At 47.6% G+C, this 17,409-nt stretch overlaps 1 protein-coding gene across 1 annotated transcript; it reads left to right on the forward strand.

The window, feature by feature from the left end:
* The first annotated feature begins 2,491 nt into the window (after nucleotides 1-2,491).
* On the forward strand, nucleotides 2,492-12,423 carry CD5L (CD5 molecule like). The gene is made up of 6 exons (XM_017650151.3): nucleotides 2,492-2,662; nucleotides 4,913-4,939; nucleotides 7,759-8,082; nucleotides 9,070-9,387; nucleotides 9,927-10,247; nucleotides 11,435-12,423. The coding sequence occupies exons 1-6, from the start codon at nucleotides 2,635-2,637 to the stop codon at nucleotides 11,440-11,442; spliced, it is 1,026 nt and encodes a 341-aa protein (XP_017505640.1). The 5' UTR covers nucleotides 2,492-2,634; the 3' UTR covers nucleotides 11,443-12,423.
* The last annotated feature ends 4,986 nt before the right edge of the window (nucleotides 12,424-17,409 follow it).

Below are 17,409 nucleotides of genomic sequence, written 5' to 3' on the forward strand. Positions count from 1 at the left end.
GCTCCTCTCCAAATTTATGACCGACTTTCTCCCCCTTGAACTTTCTAACACTTCCTTTTCCCCCAGCCCTTCCTCAGCGAGATCCCCTTTCCTGCAGCTCATTTCTGTTTTCACTTTTCATCAGCTCGCTTCCTCATCTTCTCTAAGTCTGCCAAGCCACTTGACATGTGCTCTCAGCTTGAACCCCTGGGGACATCAGCCTCCCACCATGCTCTCCCTTCGTGTTCCTACGCTGGCTCAGTCACCCGACCTTCTGCAGCTTGACGGGACCTCACAGCTGCCCACACTGGTGCCACTTACCAGGGCTGGTTTTCAATCCAATGCTGAAAAATAGTCACATTACTTGTCTTTCTCCAGGGTCCCCTGTCCTCACAGTGATCATTTACCACTTTTCAGAAGCTCCCTGCCCAACCCAGGCTCTCTGGATCTTAGTAAGCACCTTATCTCCCATTTCACCCACAAAAAATAAATGGTGACTATGAGCTGTATAGTCTTCTACCTTCTACCTACTGTTCTTGACACAGATCTTTATTTTCACCTCTGTCACATTTGTCCTTTCTAGAAATCTGGGAATTATCTTAAGCCACTCGTTACCCCTTATGTTCACATCCAAGGAACAAAGTCTGCTTTTAGATCCTACATTTAATTCTCCGTCACATCCATTCCCGCCCCTCAGCTCCCTCCTGCCAGTCCAGGACCCCCTCTGCTGTCTCTGCACTGGTGCAGTGACCCCTTCCCTCGTCCCCCTGGCTCCAGACCGCAGTCCTCCTCCACGCTCCACTCCCCAGAGATAACACCTGCTCTCAAATGCAGGGCACCCTGCGGGGACTCCTTGCACCCTGGGGAGAACGCCCTATCTGCCTGTAAAAGCTTCCTTTCCTTGGCTTCATGCTCGGGACTCTGCTAACAAAGTACTATATTGGGGAGAAAGCTTTGTCTTTATTTTTTCTCCCCTTTTCTTTCACTTGGTTCTCCATCTGAGAAAGGAAGAAACATATCTGAATCGTGAGGCCTGATCTCTCCGGGGAATTTGTCTGCCCACCGGCCACATGAAGTCCCTCGTCCTCCACGTGTACACTCAGTAGGGCAGGTCTGGCTCCTGAGGTCTGAAGGTAAGAAGGTTAAGTGCACAGGCTCTTTCTCAACATAATCGAGATTCATCAACGGTAAGGCTGATGTGTGAGCCTTTTTCTGAATTTTATTACTGCATCATTTCAGAATTTGGACAGGGAAGGATATGAATAATTAGCATTTACAAACCCATTTATAATAGGTCCTTCATCATCTGGATCCTTTGACACCTTCATATCTAGTGTTTGTACCTTTACATCAATATTCCCCGACACCTGACGGCCAAGCAGACGGCGATTCAGTCATTCCCAACTACCTGGAGTCGCTTGAATGCGAAACGCCTTTTCATTTGCCTGCATATGCATAGCAAAGCCTGTTCCCATTCCTAGTCTACATTCTACCCATCCTTACCTGGTGCTCAAATGTCATCATCCCTGTGAAGTCCCTGATTATCCCCACACAGAGGTGGGCATTCCCTTCATTGTGCTCCCAAGGTCCCTCCTGCTTTCCTCTCTCACAGCTGTTCTCTTGTATTATAACAATAACTGGGCCCTAAAGCTACGCTTTATTCAACAGTGTACACCCACCCGCATCACAGTCCCCTGGCCCTCATGGCCGCTAAAGGCTTTTTACAAAATATAATAATAAGTAACACAGGATTAAAAATGAATACTTGTAACACACCAAGCTTCCTGTGGAGTGACCTGATATAATACAAATAAACCAAGATGTTTCACTTTAGAGGGAAAATGTAGCCTTCTTGAAACAGCAGGTTGTGAGGTTAGCGTGAGTGAGTGAGTGCTGGGGTGGTAGTGTATTCCATAGCACCCTAGCGTCCGGCGGCTCGGTGCCTGCCCATCATGTGTTAGATGGAAGACTGATTTGGTTTCATTACCACAAGCACCTGTTTCCACTTAGCTCCCAAAGTGGATGTCACCCGGACAAGCACAGAAGAGCAGACCCATGCCCTGGGACCTCTGCTCACCCCTGGAAAAGCTCGTTTGAAGGAAATAAAGCTAGCCCTAGATGCAGACTGACACCTTAACCCTGGATTATGGTGTCCCCAAGGGCAGCTCTGGGTTTACCCCACGGTGTCCCGGTTCTGTTGTCTCTAGACATTTCCATCTGGAGTGACAGAATCAAAATTGGCCTACTGGCCCCATGAACCACTCATACAGGTCAAGCATCACCTGGCCCCATTCTCGGCCCCCACCTTTCTCATGGAAGCTGTTTGCTGTTTACATAGGAAGCGACCGAACAGAGGTGGGTTCCAGCACAACCAAGTTGTAACAGCTTTGGTTTGTTGGTTTCTTTTGTCTTAAGCATCTTTCTGCCAGTGGCCACCTCCCTTCCTCTGCAGACATGCTGAATTCAGCAAGTCCAGCTCTATCAGTTCTGCCCTCCGAGCACATTGGCTTCTGGTCATCTGACAACACTTCTGCTGCAGACGAGACCTGCCTCTCTCCCTCTGCTTGGCACACTTGCAGAAGGAGCTGAATATCGTTGCTCCGGGGCCTCCCTCCAGCCTTCAGTCTCAGCTCATCCGCTTCAGCTGCCTGGGTCATGGCTCTGCTCATCTCCTTGATCCTGGGTGAGTATCTCTGCCCCCACTGGTCCAGGCTACAGAGAACTCTGGAACTTTGACCAGAAGAATTCCTTCCCAGAGAGCACAGGCAGCTATCTTTCAGGGAGAGGCTTTTCCTTGCTCTCTCCTCTTCTTTATATGTGGCAAAACTGTTCTAAAACCAAAAATCCACTTACTTCATACCCAATTTATAATTCACTTTGATTACCAGATTTTTTTCCTACTTCCCTATATTTGCACTAACAAATTTATAATAGTTTATGCCATTTTCCTTTTCACATAAATTTCCCTAAGTGTACTATTTATAAACAGACAAATGGACCCCGTGTAGCAGTAGAAAAGAACTGTAACACAATACTTTCCCTTGGTCACATTGCCCAGGTTCCTCTCCAAAGTGTTTCATATAGTGTTTCTCTAGTTTCCCCCCAATTTCTTCTTGCCTAGATGAATTTAGAGTAAAAGGGGAACTTGGAGTCAAAGAGACCTGAGCTTCAATCCTTGCTCTTTGATATCTTAGCTGTCTGAATTTTTTGTTCCAAATCTCTCTGAAATGTTTTCATCTATGAAATGAAGACACTATTATGTTCCTCAGAGGTTTATTGGAGCCTTTTCACAAGATAACTAACTTAGGGTACCCAATAATGCTTGTAGGTCCCTTCCCTAATCAATCACACCCATTTTTATTGTCTTGGGGTCCAGTGCATCACTGACGCCCACATGGGTCTCTCCATTGGGTGCTTCTGTGTTCCATGTAGGAGCTGGCCGTATTCTCACACGTGGATACATCCCCTGTATCACCTGATAGCTGGCCCCACCCATCATGAATGTGCTATCAAATCATCTGGCTTACCTGCAGCGCCATCTCCTTCATGAAGCCTTCCTGGTCTGTGCCACCCATAGTTACCTACTCTGCTACAGATGCTTCCTTTCCATGTACACCTGCTCTGTGTTCTTTGCTAGACTTGTAGGGTGTGATGTATAGTATAACCTTGAGTTTTAGACAGTTGCAGCGAAGGTCTCATGGAGTCCAAGAGTGGCCACATCCCGAAGGTTAAGAGTTATTAAGTTATTAAATTATTGGGAAAACAAAAGAAAAAAATATTCCAAGACAAGCCGCTGAAGTACTTGGATGTCCCTAAAAAGCTCTAGGATGGAGGTCTAAAAACATCAGCTCTTTCAGAAATATCCTATAAAATGGAGTTGCTGTGGGGATGACGCGTTCTTTCATTTCACAATGCCTGGGCCTCAGGGACCACTGATGAGCTAGAAATGCATGTGCTTCCGTGCAGCACATGGCTTGACCAGCAGGACAGGCCACGGGACTCGCTACAGCAGCAGGAGGGAGTCTGACTGATAGAGGAGTCCAGCCACACACAGATCATTACGGAGAGACTGATGTTTTGAAAATGCGCTGGTGCCTAAATCTGGAGGTTTGGAACTAAACGTACAGCTGCTCTCTGACCTGTTGATCAGGGGTCAGCAAACCACAGCCCACAAGCTAAGAATGGTTTTTACATTTTTAAGTGGGAGAAAAAAAAATCAGAAGATGAGTAATATTTCATAATATGAAGAAATTGCATGAAACATTCATTTCAGTGTCCATGAATAAAGGTCAGTTGGAACATGGCCATCCTCACTGTTTACAGATGTATGACTGCTCTCAGACTACAGTGGCAGAGTTGAACGGTTGTAGTGGAGATATATGGTCAACAAAGCCTAAAATATTTACAATCTGGCCATTTACAGAGAAAGGTTGCTGACCCTGGTCTAGGTGTAGTGCCAGTGGATGGAGACAAATCCTGCCATTTTCCCTACTCTCTGTGCTGTCCGCCAGGCATCCCTACCTTCCCCCACCAGTCCCTCTTCCCAGTGGCCTCCAGCACGCTTCCCTATTGAGTCTGGAGGCTGCATCACCACATGCCTACCTCAGGCAGGAATCACTAATCACCACCAAATGACTAGAATAGAACACCAAATCTATCTGCTTGGGGCAAGGTGACGTCAAACATGAAGGGCACATGATGGTTCAGTTAGCGGTGGTAGCATTGGTCTTCGGGGTTCCTAGCCAGTGTCCACATGTTACATGAGGCTGGTCATTGCAGGAGAGAAAGGGCCCAGTAGGACTGACTCTGGAGGGTCTCTATGCACCATCTAATTGTCCCAGGAAGTTTGGCAAAGGCTTTCTTGAGACTAACGTTTTATGAATAAAGCTTTGGAAATTGCATGACCTCACTTACGTCCTTCTCTTTTCCCCAGCCATTTGCACCGGACCTGGCCTCCTGGGTAAGAATTTTTTCATCTTGAGAGGGAGGTCTTCATGCTCCGAAGAGTGGAAACTTTGAAGCTTCCCAGGCCAGGGGGAGATGCTGTGGTTCAAAACGTCTCCAGTAGATTTCCTTTCTGGTTTCCCAACCCACCTGCTCAGTTTTATGTGGATGGGTTTCCCCCTCCGGAACCTAAAAGGAATTTGGGTGGTTTATCCTGCAAGGGGATTCCTCCTTGCTTGGCTTCTGTGGCCCAAGACTTTTGGCCACTTCCAAGTAGCAGATGGCGTTAGGCTCACAAGGCACCTCAGCCCCTTGTGGGCATGTCTGGAAGACGAACTTCCTTTCGCCTTGCTGAGCTCTACCACTTGCAAGTCCCTATGCCAACCCGAATGGCACCTTTGAACTAGAAATGCATCTGCTGCTGCGCAGCACATGGCTTGGCCAGCAGAGCCCTGGATGGATGTCACCACTGGCCATGTCTGCGAGGAATCTTTGGGCAATGCACAAACTGCTCAGCTGAGGAGAGACTGGGCTGCGCAGAGAGGAGGAGTCTGTGGGTGCAGAAGGATCTGATGGACTAGACTCAAGGGGGTTGGTTGGGGACAATCAGTTTCTTTTTCATGATCCCTTCCATCCACTCTTTCTGCTGGTGGTAGAGGCTTTACCAGGGAGGGAGCAGCTGCCCACCCTTCTATGGAGGATCCTACACCTTCTGGATGCAATCTGATTCCCAAAGGAGTGCTGCTTCTGTGTTCCCAGTTCAACACTCAGATTGCTGGGCCTTTTCTTTCTCTGGCCTTCATCCTCACTGAAGGTGTAGGGAGACAACTGCTTTTTTTTTTTTGACAGCATCTTTTCCCACAACCCAGGAGCTTACTCCTCCAGCCCTGGGTCCCCACCCCTGGGTCCTCGGCTGATAAAGTAAGCTAAAGACATCGCCTGGGATACAGCTGCCCTGAAAGACTCCTCCCCTCTCTGCTCTGGCTTTCCAATCTTTCCTCACCCTTCTCTCTCTTCCAGCTGAATTTCTTTAATAGTTATTCTGTTACTTTTTTTTTCTTTACATGTTTCTTCTTTCCTAGGAGGTGTTCTAATCCTCCACTCCATAGAAAATGAAAACCCATTTAAAGCCAGAATTTTCTAAGTCAAAGTCAAATAAAATAACCTGTGCCTGATCCTGAAAGCAAGTATTTCCTGGAGTACACAATAATGCCCAAACTCTGATCTTAGTTACAGTGACCCAAAAGTTATTTCTAGAAGACTCTTGAATTATATTTGTACTCAGACATACATGAGTCAAACTTAGGAGTGCAAAAATGGAAACTTGTCTTAGTTTTTGATAGTTATATTTTAATTTCTATCTCTAGCCTCCATTCCTCATATTGCTTCCCTCCAAAAAAATTATGGAAAAAAGATGGAAACAAAAGCAAATGAATAAACTAAACATAAATTTCCCAGTACAGTTTAAAATCAGCCAGGTCAGAGTTTTCTCGCTCAACTACTTCTTCTGAGGTTAATTCCAAGTTCTAGGGAGTTTGTGCACAGTTGAGACAAGGTAGGCAGTTGAGAATCTGGCCCTTAGAAGTCACATTCCACTCATGCAGGCATCTGAGTCACTCCATGTGACCCATGTTGTCCTACATTATAGTGTTTATATCCCAGTAGGTGGCCACACACCACCATTCCACATGTGGCCCCCCAGGTGCACCAGACCTCTCTCAGTCAACTGTCCCACTCCATGGAGGCTTGGCAAATTTTGCTCTTCTGTGTCTGTACATCACTGGGGCTGCAGGAGACTGCGGCTGTGGGGCTGTCTCAAAATATTAAATATAATCTCCTTGTAGGTGGCAATACTATCTTGTTCATCACTGTTCTCTGAGTCCATAAAACAATACCTGGACTGTAGTAGGTGCTCAACAAAAGTTTGGTGCCTGTAGGGATCTTCCCAGGTCTCCCTCCACAGCCATCTCTACTCTACATCTATGTCTTGGTGGAAGGGAGAGAATTTCTGTTAGTCTTTTCCGCTCCCAGAGTTGTAGTCAAGAAGCAGAAATAAGTCCTAGATTCCTTGGAAGTTATCTGGAGGCTCTGTGGAGAAGCACTCCTACCCCCAACGACTAGAATCCTCTAGACTAAGCATTGGGGCTCTGACGCTCTGGCTCTGACGCTTCCCTTGCACAGCGTTCTCTGTATTTCTTCTGAGCTGGGTTCTTGGACGTGGGGAAACGTCGTAGGAAGCAGCAGGATGGGTAGGGGTGGGTGATTGATACTGGTAGAATGAAAGAGTCAGGTTGTTCAGCCTAAATTATATCCAGGCACCCTGCCTCGATCTGGCGGCCATGGGGGTAGAGGCGCGAAGAAGACAGAACACAGGTATCATCTCCTCACTCCTGTTCTGACCTGGGGTCTCCACCATCTGACAGTGTCACCATAGGACCTTCACTTTCATGAGGATCGGTTTCCTCATCTGCAAAATAGTGGGGTAGCCTTGATGATCTCCCCAGAGCCTTTCAATTCTGACCACCAGAGATGCCAAAACCTCTGCTGGCTGTTCAGCCAACCTCTTTCTCTTAATCGTTAAAAGGCAGCAGTCATATCTGGGTGTCTTAAAGTAGAGTTTCTTGGTAGGTCACAGTAAAGAGGGCAGCAGAATCAGAGCTCAGAGATGGGGTCCTGAGGTTCCACTCCTTCCCCTTCTGTCTTGACCCCTCCTTTCTCACCCCCAACTTTCCAAGCCTTCTGTGAATGGTAGGAGACTCCCAAGATGACTGAGGACATGCCTGGGTGTGCTCAGGGTCCCTCCCCATCTCCAGCCTGTACCCCATTTCTCTGCAGAGTCTTCATCCACCGTGCGATTGGTGGGCGGCCCCCACCGCTGCGAAGGGCGGGTGGAAGTGCAACGAAAGGGTCAGTGGGGAACCGTGTGTGACGACGGCTGGGACTTGAAAGACGCGGCCGTGGTGTGCCGGGAGCTGGGCTGCGGGGCAGCTAAGGAGACACCCAGTGGTAAATTATATAAGCCGTCCACAGACAAAGGGCAAAAAGTCCTCCTCCAACTGGTTGATTGTGACGGCACAGAAGATGCGCTGTTGCAATGTGAGCAAAATGAAGATGTTTTTGATTGCTCTCACAATGAGGATGCCGGCGTGGTGTGCGAGCGTAAGTATGGCTGGGCTCGGGGACTATCTGCCAGCTGTGCACATCCCTCATGACCTCTCCCATTCATCTTTGTTCCCCACCATGGACTTTCGTACAATGTCTGATTGGCTCCTTGTCCTCCACACCTCACATTTCCTCAATCGTGGGCCCTGGAGACAAACACTATCCTCACCCAGAATTGTTGCTCCTCCTGGGCTGAGTTAATGCTTTTCTCTTAGTTCTGATCTATATGAGAACTTGTTTCTTTCCTTCACACACACACACAAAACATGCATAGATCTATTAACTACTAAGCACTTGCTGAACAGTGTATCCTGTATCTGGAGCTTGGGTGGAGTTAGGGGGAAGAAATGGGCTCAAAGTATAATGTATAATGTTTTTCAGTTCTTAAGAAATCCACCATCTAGTCAAGTGGACAGGTCATACTCCTAGGAAACCACAACACAACGCAGCTCTGTATATAACCATTGCATAGCTGTTGTACCCTTTACTCCCTATATATGCTTCTTTCTATGTATTAATAATTCTCCCCTCTCTGTGTGTACTTCCTCCCCCACTGGACTGTGATTCGGATGAGGGGCTAGTCCATGTCTCCTCTTTGTCACTCCACAGTTTATTACCAGGCGAACAATCACTCAGTCTTTGTGCCCTGACGCTGAGGTCTTATTTGTATTTCTCAGAAAAAGACTGAAGGTTGGGAGTACTAACCCAGGATACTTGGGTGATAATGCCAGAAATGAACCAAGAAATTTCTGGTCTCGAACACATAATGTATGATTTTGTTGTACTGTATTTTTTAACATCTATGCAATGCCTCTACCTGCCTTTTTTGAGGAACAAATGAGAATTTGAATGTGAAAATAATTTGAAAAATTAAAAATGCTACAGAAATGATAATTCTGAGAGATGTTACACTGCCCCCACCCCCCTTTCTGGGATGGCTGCATTCTTTCAGGGAATGACACCTTCTCTTTGTTTTCCCCACAGTTCCAGAGAGCGTGCGGCTGGTTGGTGGTCATGGGCGCTGCAAGGGGCGAGTGGAGGTGAAGCATCAAGGGCAGTGGGGCACCGTATGCAAAGTCGGCTGGAACCTCTCGGCCTCCAAGGTGGTGTGCCGGCAGCTGGGCTGTGGGAGGGCCGTGCTGGCCAAGGGATGCTGCAGCACGGCTACCCAGGGCGACGGGCCCATCTGGCTGAGCCAGGCGTCCTGCTCTGGACGAGAAGTAAGCCTTCAGGATTGCCCTTCTGGGGTGTGGGGGAGCAACAACTGCACGCACGACGAGGACACGTGGGTCGAATGTGAAGGTAATGCCCGTGAGTCCACAGCCTAGGTTCATTCACGAATTTGATGAAATAGAATCCAATCTGACCAAGGTTTACAGAGAACTACCCATGCATCTAATGACCATGACAAAGTTACTTAATTGTGCTGATCATTGATTCTCTGGTTTTAAAAATGGAGATAGTTAATACCTGCCTTTGGATATGACAATGATTTAAACCATATAAGCACTATATTAATATTAACTATTATTATATGGAATTCTGTTTAAAAGGGACAGGGTCCACTATTTCCTGCATGTTGAATTCTTCAATTTTAAAAATAACTAGTCATTTGTAAATGTTAAATGTTAATAAAATGGATGGGGAAGGGAAAAGATCCTTGTTAGGGAAAAAGGCCTGGGCCACATGGGTTGGGACCTAGAGAAGGGGCTGCGATCACAGAAACACGGGTGAAGAGTTTAAAAGTGCTGAAGGGATTTGAGTGAGGTTATAAGAGATCTTCTTACCTTTCTTCATCCCGTGCTTTCCTCTGTCCACTGACGTGCCCCCGTGCCCTGCAGAGCCCTTTGACTTGAGGCTGGTAGGAGGAGAGACCCGCTGCTCTGGGCGACTGGAGGTGCTGCACAAGGGCATGTGGGGCTCTGTCTGCGACGACGGCTGGGGAGAAGAGGAGGACCAGGTGGTGTGCAAGCAGCTGAAGTGTGGGGAGTCTTTCTCTCCCTCTGTCAAAGTCCAGAGAAGATTTGGCCCCGGGGTTGGCCGCATCTGGTTGGATGATGTCCGTTGCTCAGGGGACGAGTGGTCCCTGGAGCAGTGCCAGCACAGGTTCTGGGGGTACCACAACTGCAACCACAAGGAAGACGTGGGTGTCATCTGCTCAGGTAAGTCCTGTCAATGCAGCTCACGAAGACTGGCAGGGGGAGGTGAAGGAAGAGGGTGTTGGAGGTGAACCTGGGAATAAGAATGGTTCTAAGGTGCCGTGTAACTGCCCGCAGCATATGCTTACTTCCAGGGAATGTATCACTGATACACTCTGGTGGGGAATACAATAATAACCCCAAGCCCCCGTACCTTACAGTTATTGGATGTGAGGACAAGAGGGCTTTTGAGACTTCTTGGACCAACACCCTTATATTAAACAGGAAGAAAGTGAGAGTCAGAGAAAGTAAGCAACTTTCTGGAGTCACAGAAGTTGTTTTCAAATGATGGAGCAGAGCTAAAATGACCAGTCTTGATTCTTAACTCAGGGTTAGTTCCTTTAGATGATCCCAACCCTCAAACCCTAAGTTTAAACTATGAAAGATGGCCCCATCTCATTCTACCTGTTGTCACTCCCCTGATTGTACGTTCATCTGTGGGAGCAGGGCTGGGGTAGGGGGCTCTTAGGGAATGCGTGTGAGGGGGTCTTTACAGAGAGCCAGGGACCCGCCCCAAAGGGTCGACCTCTTCAGGCGGGTGAGGGAAGCAGCCCCGTCCCAGTGGAGCCCAGTGGGAAGCTGGCTGTGCAGGGCCCATGTCACTAGCTCAGGAGGGGCCACAGGTCTGAAGCCCCGCTCTGCAGTCAGGGTGGGAAGCTGGCTGTGCAGGGCTACTTGGCCACCCCCCCACCAGCTGTGGAACTAGGTAAGAGCCGACAGTTGACCAGCGATATGAGGAGCAGCTCATACCCGGGAAAAGCAGGATTTAGTGACAAAGGCCTGGGGTTTGAGCATTGCTGCTGACCTTGGGAGGCTCTCTGCTTTTGATAGTCACTTGACTTTTCAGCATCTCCATGTTCTAACCTGTAAATAAGACAACACTTGTCCCGTTTACCTTGGAGAGTTGTCATGGTGTGAGGATAAGATGTGTTCATACGTGTGGAAACTGCTTGTGATTTCCGTGGAGCTGGTTGAATAAGTCGCTGTGAGATGGTTCATGTCAGTGAGTGGGCATGTATGGGATTAATCGCTGCCAGCACCCCTCTTTCCTCTTCTGGGACCCAATCTTCTTTCTTAGGCTTTTTGAGCTTGAATGGAATAATCCTTTCTTGGCATGTCTCCATCCTGACTGTACATTCTTCTCTTTACAGAAAAATAGCCTGGCCTTCTTGATGCTTGGCCTGACCCCTGCAGGCCCCGAAGGTCCTTTACTTTCTCATGGACCCTGCTGGGCCTGGCAGGAACACCCAGCCTGCAGGACTTAGCCACCATGCCTTCAGCCCCTCGGCGGAGTGTGAACACTGCGCTTACATCTGGTTCTCAAAGCAAGCACCCCATCTTTGTTCAATTCCCTCTTGCTGTGGTGACGAGCTCCCAGCCACCCTCTCCCCACTGCTGACCCCTTGCCATGGGTTCTGGCCTCTCCTGCCTCTTCTCAACCAGCCTGGGACCCCCCCTTCTCCCAGGCCTGCTCCTTTGACCATTACCACACACCCATTACCAAGCCAAGACCTATGCCTGTGAGGGACATGAAAGGAACATTGAAAGGAAACGCAGGTGGACAATTAGATGGAACTTGGGGGAGAGTTTAGAGTCTTTTGAACTCTTTTGCTCAAGGTTTGAGTGATGGTAACGATTTGTAACATTTCACTACTCTCCTATCCTTTGTGAGAAAAGTCCACTCTTGCAGGAACACAGCAGTACCCTGTAATCCTCAACCTTTTCCTGACACTTGGAAAAAGGTGTTGCACTCCCTGAATGCCCATAATACAATACTTTTGTTGACCCCCCCATATACAACTTGCCAATGTGGTTGCCATTTAACAAGAAGAATCTCACAAATGCATTTACTTTATCCAAGAAAAAATACCCTGGCAATGAGACTGCCACTGGGAGAAGGGAAAGGAGAGGCAGAAAGAGTCTGGGGAGGCCCAGAGTCGTGCCTTGTGTCCGATCACACTGTTTCCATTTTATTGTCTCAGACTTTGGGGGTCTACAAGTCCGAGGCAAGAAGACAGAATGATCCTAAGGGGAGAATCAAGACAGTTCTAGAAATGAACAGCTTTAGACTCCGAGGGCATGTTGCATACTTGTAATATGACTGCATCTATGCTACTTAATAAAGCAGATCTCACAGTTGCCTCTCTGTGTGATGTGCTCTTTCTACCCACGGGGAAGCAGGTATGTCAGCCGCCCAGCAACAGCCTTCAGCTAGGCCATTGAAGGATGAGGTTAAAGAGAACCGGCCAGCAGATGCAACCATACGTGCACTATGGCTCTCTCTGGGTGGGATGCTCTCGCCCTGCCTCTTTCCCAGTGTGGAAAAATAGGTGGAGAAACCTACAGAAGAGAAGAAAATGCCTTAACAGACATTTTGGGATTTGCCGTCTACTTCAGGAGGCTTTCGCCCTTCTCTGATTGGTTCTCACTGGTCCTCCTGGTTTTCCCTGCAGAGTATGACCTGCTACCCCTGCCCCTCGGTACCTGGGATCCAGAGACCTGCTGAACTGCCTCGACTGACTCATTGAAAAGATGTTTTATCCTAACTACAGAAGAACAGGGTTGGAATTTCACAAAAAGAAATGTGATTGCCCCTTAATTTCTACATTCAAATTTCTTCTGTAAAATTCCAACCCAAGAAGACCCCTGAGAAAAAAAAAATTAGGAATCTTGGGGAAGGTGGGGCAAATCCCACACAGAAAGCAAGACCTGACAGCAGCCTTATAGGGAGTGTTAGCAGGTCCAGTAAAAATGTGTCATGGAAGGACAGGAAATTGAGAAGCTGAAAGATAAAGAACACTGGACTGTTAGCACTGTCCAGAGAAGAGGTTTCCTGACTCAAGAATATGACTGTTTAACTTGGACGTCCAAGAAGCACATGGATAAAGTAATATATCAGAGCCTGAAGAGACTAGCATGATGGTGCCTGCCACTGCTAACAATGTACATTTTTACTTCTTCTTTCTGGGCATGCCAGTAGCTCCTGGCAGTGTCTGTTTTTAGAAGATGGACCTCCCAGCCCAGCCCTAGTAAGGCAGTCCAGCAAGCTCAAGCTCTGACTTTGGTAGGACTATTGCCCCACGGGTAGCTTGGGGCATGCAAGTAGGTATAATCCTTGCCCCGCGAGAGACTCTCCTGAGACCTCTTTTGAACTCTCTGCCTGATGATCCGGAGCCTGCCAGCCGCACCCTGCCCTGTCAAGGCGGGTCTGCACTCTGCAGCCGTGCCTTCAGGGGGAACGTGTGTGTTTGTTAGTTTAAGGTTGGAAGCAGGCAGATACCTCATGTCCCCAAGATCCTGCTGCTATGAGAGCAGAAGCCTCTCCTGACCTGTGCCCTGTTTCAGAGCCCTGTGGCCCCTGAGTGCAAGGCTAATGGCTCACGGGCAGTTCGCCGCCTTCAGTGTCCTTGGGGCAGCAGGGCCCTGGGCCTGCAAAGCTGAGCCTGGCCACCACCATCTGCACAGTTTCCTCTGAGGAAATCACCCTGTTGCGGCAGCTACAATCTGCTGCAGTCAGTCCCCTTTTGGTCTTCCTGCCTTGAGGTCCCCGGCTTCTCAGGAGCCAGGGCCCTCAAGTGCCTATCTAGACGAGGCCCTGTGGACAACAGCTTGCCTTCCCCGTGCTTTCTGTCCCTCCCTGCTGCTAGTTGGCGGACACCCCAGCGACACAGGGGAGGGCAGAGGCGGAACTTGGGAGGGATATCCGCATGACTGGTGGGGCTGGAGCCTGCTGCCCAATCTCTATTGACTATGTCATGAATAAGAAATAAATGTTACTTGTATTAAACCAGCAAGATGTCTGGGTGTTTTATTTATAGCAGTTAGGTTACTTTAACACAGACAAAAATAGTTTAAAAAATTCAATTCTGTTGCTTTGAAGCTCACCAAAAACTGTGTAATAATCATTTGGCAGCCTCAAAAGCCTCTAACCATCTCAGATTCCAGGCTAATCCGGAAATGTGACACCTGGCCCACACTTAATTTTATTTTTAGTATAAATTAATTATATTTTATTTTTCGTATTTATTTTTCACAGTCTTCTGCGCCTTTAAAAAAAAAAAAACAACTATCAGCAAGTCCATGGAGATGTCCTGGCAGGCATTTTGTGTGTGTGTGTGTAGTTGAGGGCTGTTTTTAAAAGAGCAGTTTTAGGTTCCACAGCAAAACAGAGAACAAGGTACAGAGATTTCCCATATACCTCCTGCCTCCATGCATATACAGCCTCCCCCATTACCAACATTCCCCACCAGAGTGGTGCATTTGTTATAATCAAGCAACCTGCACTGACATTTCAATATACCCCGATTGCATTGTTTGCATTAGGGTCCACTCTCGGTGTTGTTCTAGTGGGCAAACTCATAAACACATATATGCCACTGTAGTATGTCACAGAGTCGTTTCACTGCCCCCAAAATTTTCTATGCTCTGCCTATCCATCCCTCCCTCCCCTCTCACTCCTGCAACCACCGATCCTTTTCCTGTCTCCAGAGTTATGCCTTTTCCAGGAATTCATATAATTGGAATCGTACAGTATGCAGCCTTCTCAGACGGCTTCTTTCACTTCGTAATATGTATTTAAGTTTCCTCCATGGTTTTTCATGCTTGATAACTCATTTCTTTTTCTTTCTTTTTTCAAGTGTATATGCCATGTTTATTTATATATCATACAATAATGAACCCATGTTTGCCAACATAAACAATACGTTTTTATGAAAACTATATTTTCCAGAACAAAAGAAATTTGATGAGAAGAATGACATCGTTTTGTATCTTTGCAAATCTCATTAATCTTTGGCATATTAATATACCATTGGATTCTTTTGTTTCTCCATGCAACCTATTGCAATAGGTTTTTCTTTTCTTTTTTTATTGAAGTATAGTTGATACACAATATTACATTGGTTTCAGGGGTACAAATTACATTATTAGGTATAGATCACCCCAATATATGTAGTTAAGCTCACTTCTTTTTAGCCCTGAAAGCTGTTCCCTTGCCTGCGTGTATCACAGTTTATTTATCCTCTCACCTCCTGAAGGACATCTCGGTTGCTTTCAAGTTTTGACAATCAGGATAAAAGTTGCTATAAACACCCACGTGCAGATTTTTGTGTGGATCTAAGTTTTCATTTCTTTTGGATAAACGCTAAGAAGAATTTTTTCTACAGCACAATCCTGCCCTCCTGGCCACAGATGATTGGTACCAAGAGTGGGTACCTGTCCCAAGTTGCTTCCACCAGCCTTTCCTAGGAGATGGGCAGTGCGATTGAAAGTAGGTTAGTTTCTCCAGGGAGCTGGACTTGTACCAAGTTAACCGGCAGCTGTGGGTGGATGTTTTCCACGTAGCACATGGATCAGGCAATGAAAGGAAGTCCTTCCACAGAGATGCATAAAATGAATGAAACAGCTGCTCAGAGGAACACAGATGAACAAAAAGAGGGAGAAACTTGACTGCATTTTCAATTTCTGGTTCTTGTCTTTTCCTGGAGTCCAAATGCATTCTTGGTCTTGGACCCTGTGCAAAGTGCTGAATGTTTGTAATATATATATATCAATACTACATATATGTATAATATTAATATATATTAATATATATGTATATATGGTCGCCACAGAAAAATATTTAAAAATTATATATAATATATATATTTTAAGTTTTGATTGAATTATCTCATTGGCTTTTATACTGCTAACTGAAGTAACCCTAACCAATTTTCTCACTTGAAATTACTAAGCATTTACGCAGCTTGTGTAAGATTGGTTCGATAAGCCCATTTACTAGCAGTGAATCAGTTCTCACTGCATTTGTGAAATCAGGTTTATAGATCTGAAAAGAGGAGGCCTGGGACCTATAACCAAAGTACTAGGACAATATATTATCCTTGAGAGGTTTGATGGGTGAACGATCAGCCTGTTTATTCAGATAATCTTCACGTCCTCCTTATTAAAACAGATGACTTGAGGTGATGTAATCAAGATGGCAACATAGATCATTCCGGACTTCAGTCCCCTTCCCAGCACCACCAACTAGCAACCCTCCATAGACAGACACCATTGTAAAAACCCCCGAACCTGGGGGTGAGGCTGAAGAAGCCCCGCTGGGACGCAGAGACTGAGAAGCTCGGCTTCCCCACAAAGTACGAGGAGGTCTCACTCTGACCACACTGCCCTGCCCCACGCCAGCACAGGGTGGGGCCAAGAGGCCCCCCGGGCCTTCTCCAGTAGGAAAAGAGACTCCAGGGTGGACACCCAGCTCCCCCAGCATTGTGGGGTGCTGCCTAGGAGACCCACTCAGGTCTTGCCTCATGGGGATTTCTAGCAGAATTAAGGGCTTGACTGCTGGGGATTAGATAGAGTACTGAGAAGAGGGGCCAGTGCTCAGATTTGGGGGGATGGTATTCCCGCTTGCAGTGGTGCTCCAGCAGAGACCCCAGCTAGTGTCTCTGCTCTCTGCAGAGCTGAGTCAAGAGCCCCGCCCAGCCATACAGCTCAGGTGGCAGGTCGACTCATTTGTATTCTCAACGAGGGGCCATAGCAGCCATGGAGGCTGTTTTAGGGCCCTGGCAGGTAAAAAACTTTGCAGCCCCACCTATCATAACCTCTAGTCTCACCCAACCAGGTGAGGCCTGGCTGGAGAACCCACCACAGAGGCTGTCTTACAGCCGCACTCAAGCAGGGAGCCCAGCTCATTGCCCTGCCCAACTGCTGAGCATAGGTTCTGGCCCTGCATAACCAGGGGGCCTGAATAGAGACCTGGAGCAGCCTCAGAGTCGAGCCAGTAACCCCATTGAATCACAAAGCATAGCCTGTGGCCCCACCAGACCAGGAATCTGACAGTAACCCTTGCTATCATCAGAACAGTCTCTAGCCTCACCCCATGGAGGCCCTGCCTGACTAAGCCTTGTCAGAGACCTCACCCAGCAGTGCATCACCCTGCCAGGGAACACAGCCTCCAACCTTGCTCAACCAGAGGTGATTGTAGAGGCCGACTAGCAGCTCCATCTGACTGCAGAGCATAGCCAGCAGCTCTCCCGAACCAGAGAGCCCATCTAATGGCACCTCCCTGACTTCAGAGCACAGGCAGTGGCTTTTCCAATAAGAGACCCACTACCAAATCTCACCTCCTAGC

This window comes from Manis javanica, chromosome 14, assembly GCF_040802235.1.
Source record: "Manis javanica isolate MJ-LG chromosome 14, MJ_LKY, whole genome shotgun sequence".
In the NCBI taxonomy this organism is placed as follows: domain Eukaryota; kingdom Metazoa; phylum Chordata; class Mammalia; order Pholidota; family Manidae; genus Manis; species Manis javanica.

Bases quoted from the DNA above. Each gene is read 5' to 3' on its own strand.
- CD5L (XM_017650151.3), top strand. From the start codon at position 2,635: ATGGCTCTGCTCATCTCCTTGATCCTGG. The intron at 2,663-4,912 runs GTGAGTATCTCT...TCTTTTCCCCAG, and splicing joins GCTCATCTCCTTGATCCTGG to CCATTTGCACCGGACCTGGC. The intron at 8,083-9,069 runs GTAAGTATGGCT...TTTTCCCCACAG, and splicing joins TGCCGGCGTGGTGTGCGAGC to TTCCAGAGAGCGTGCGGCTG.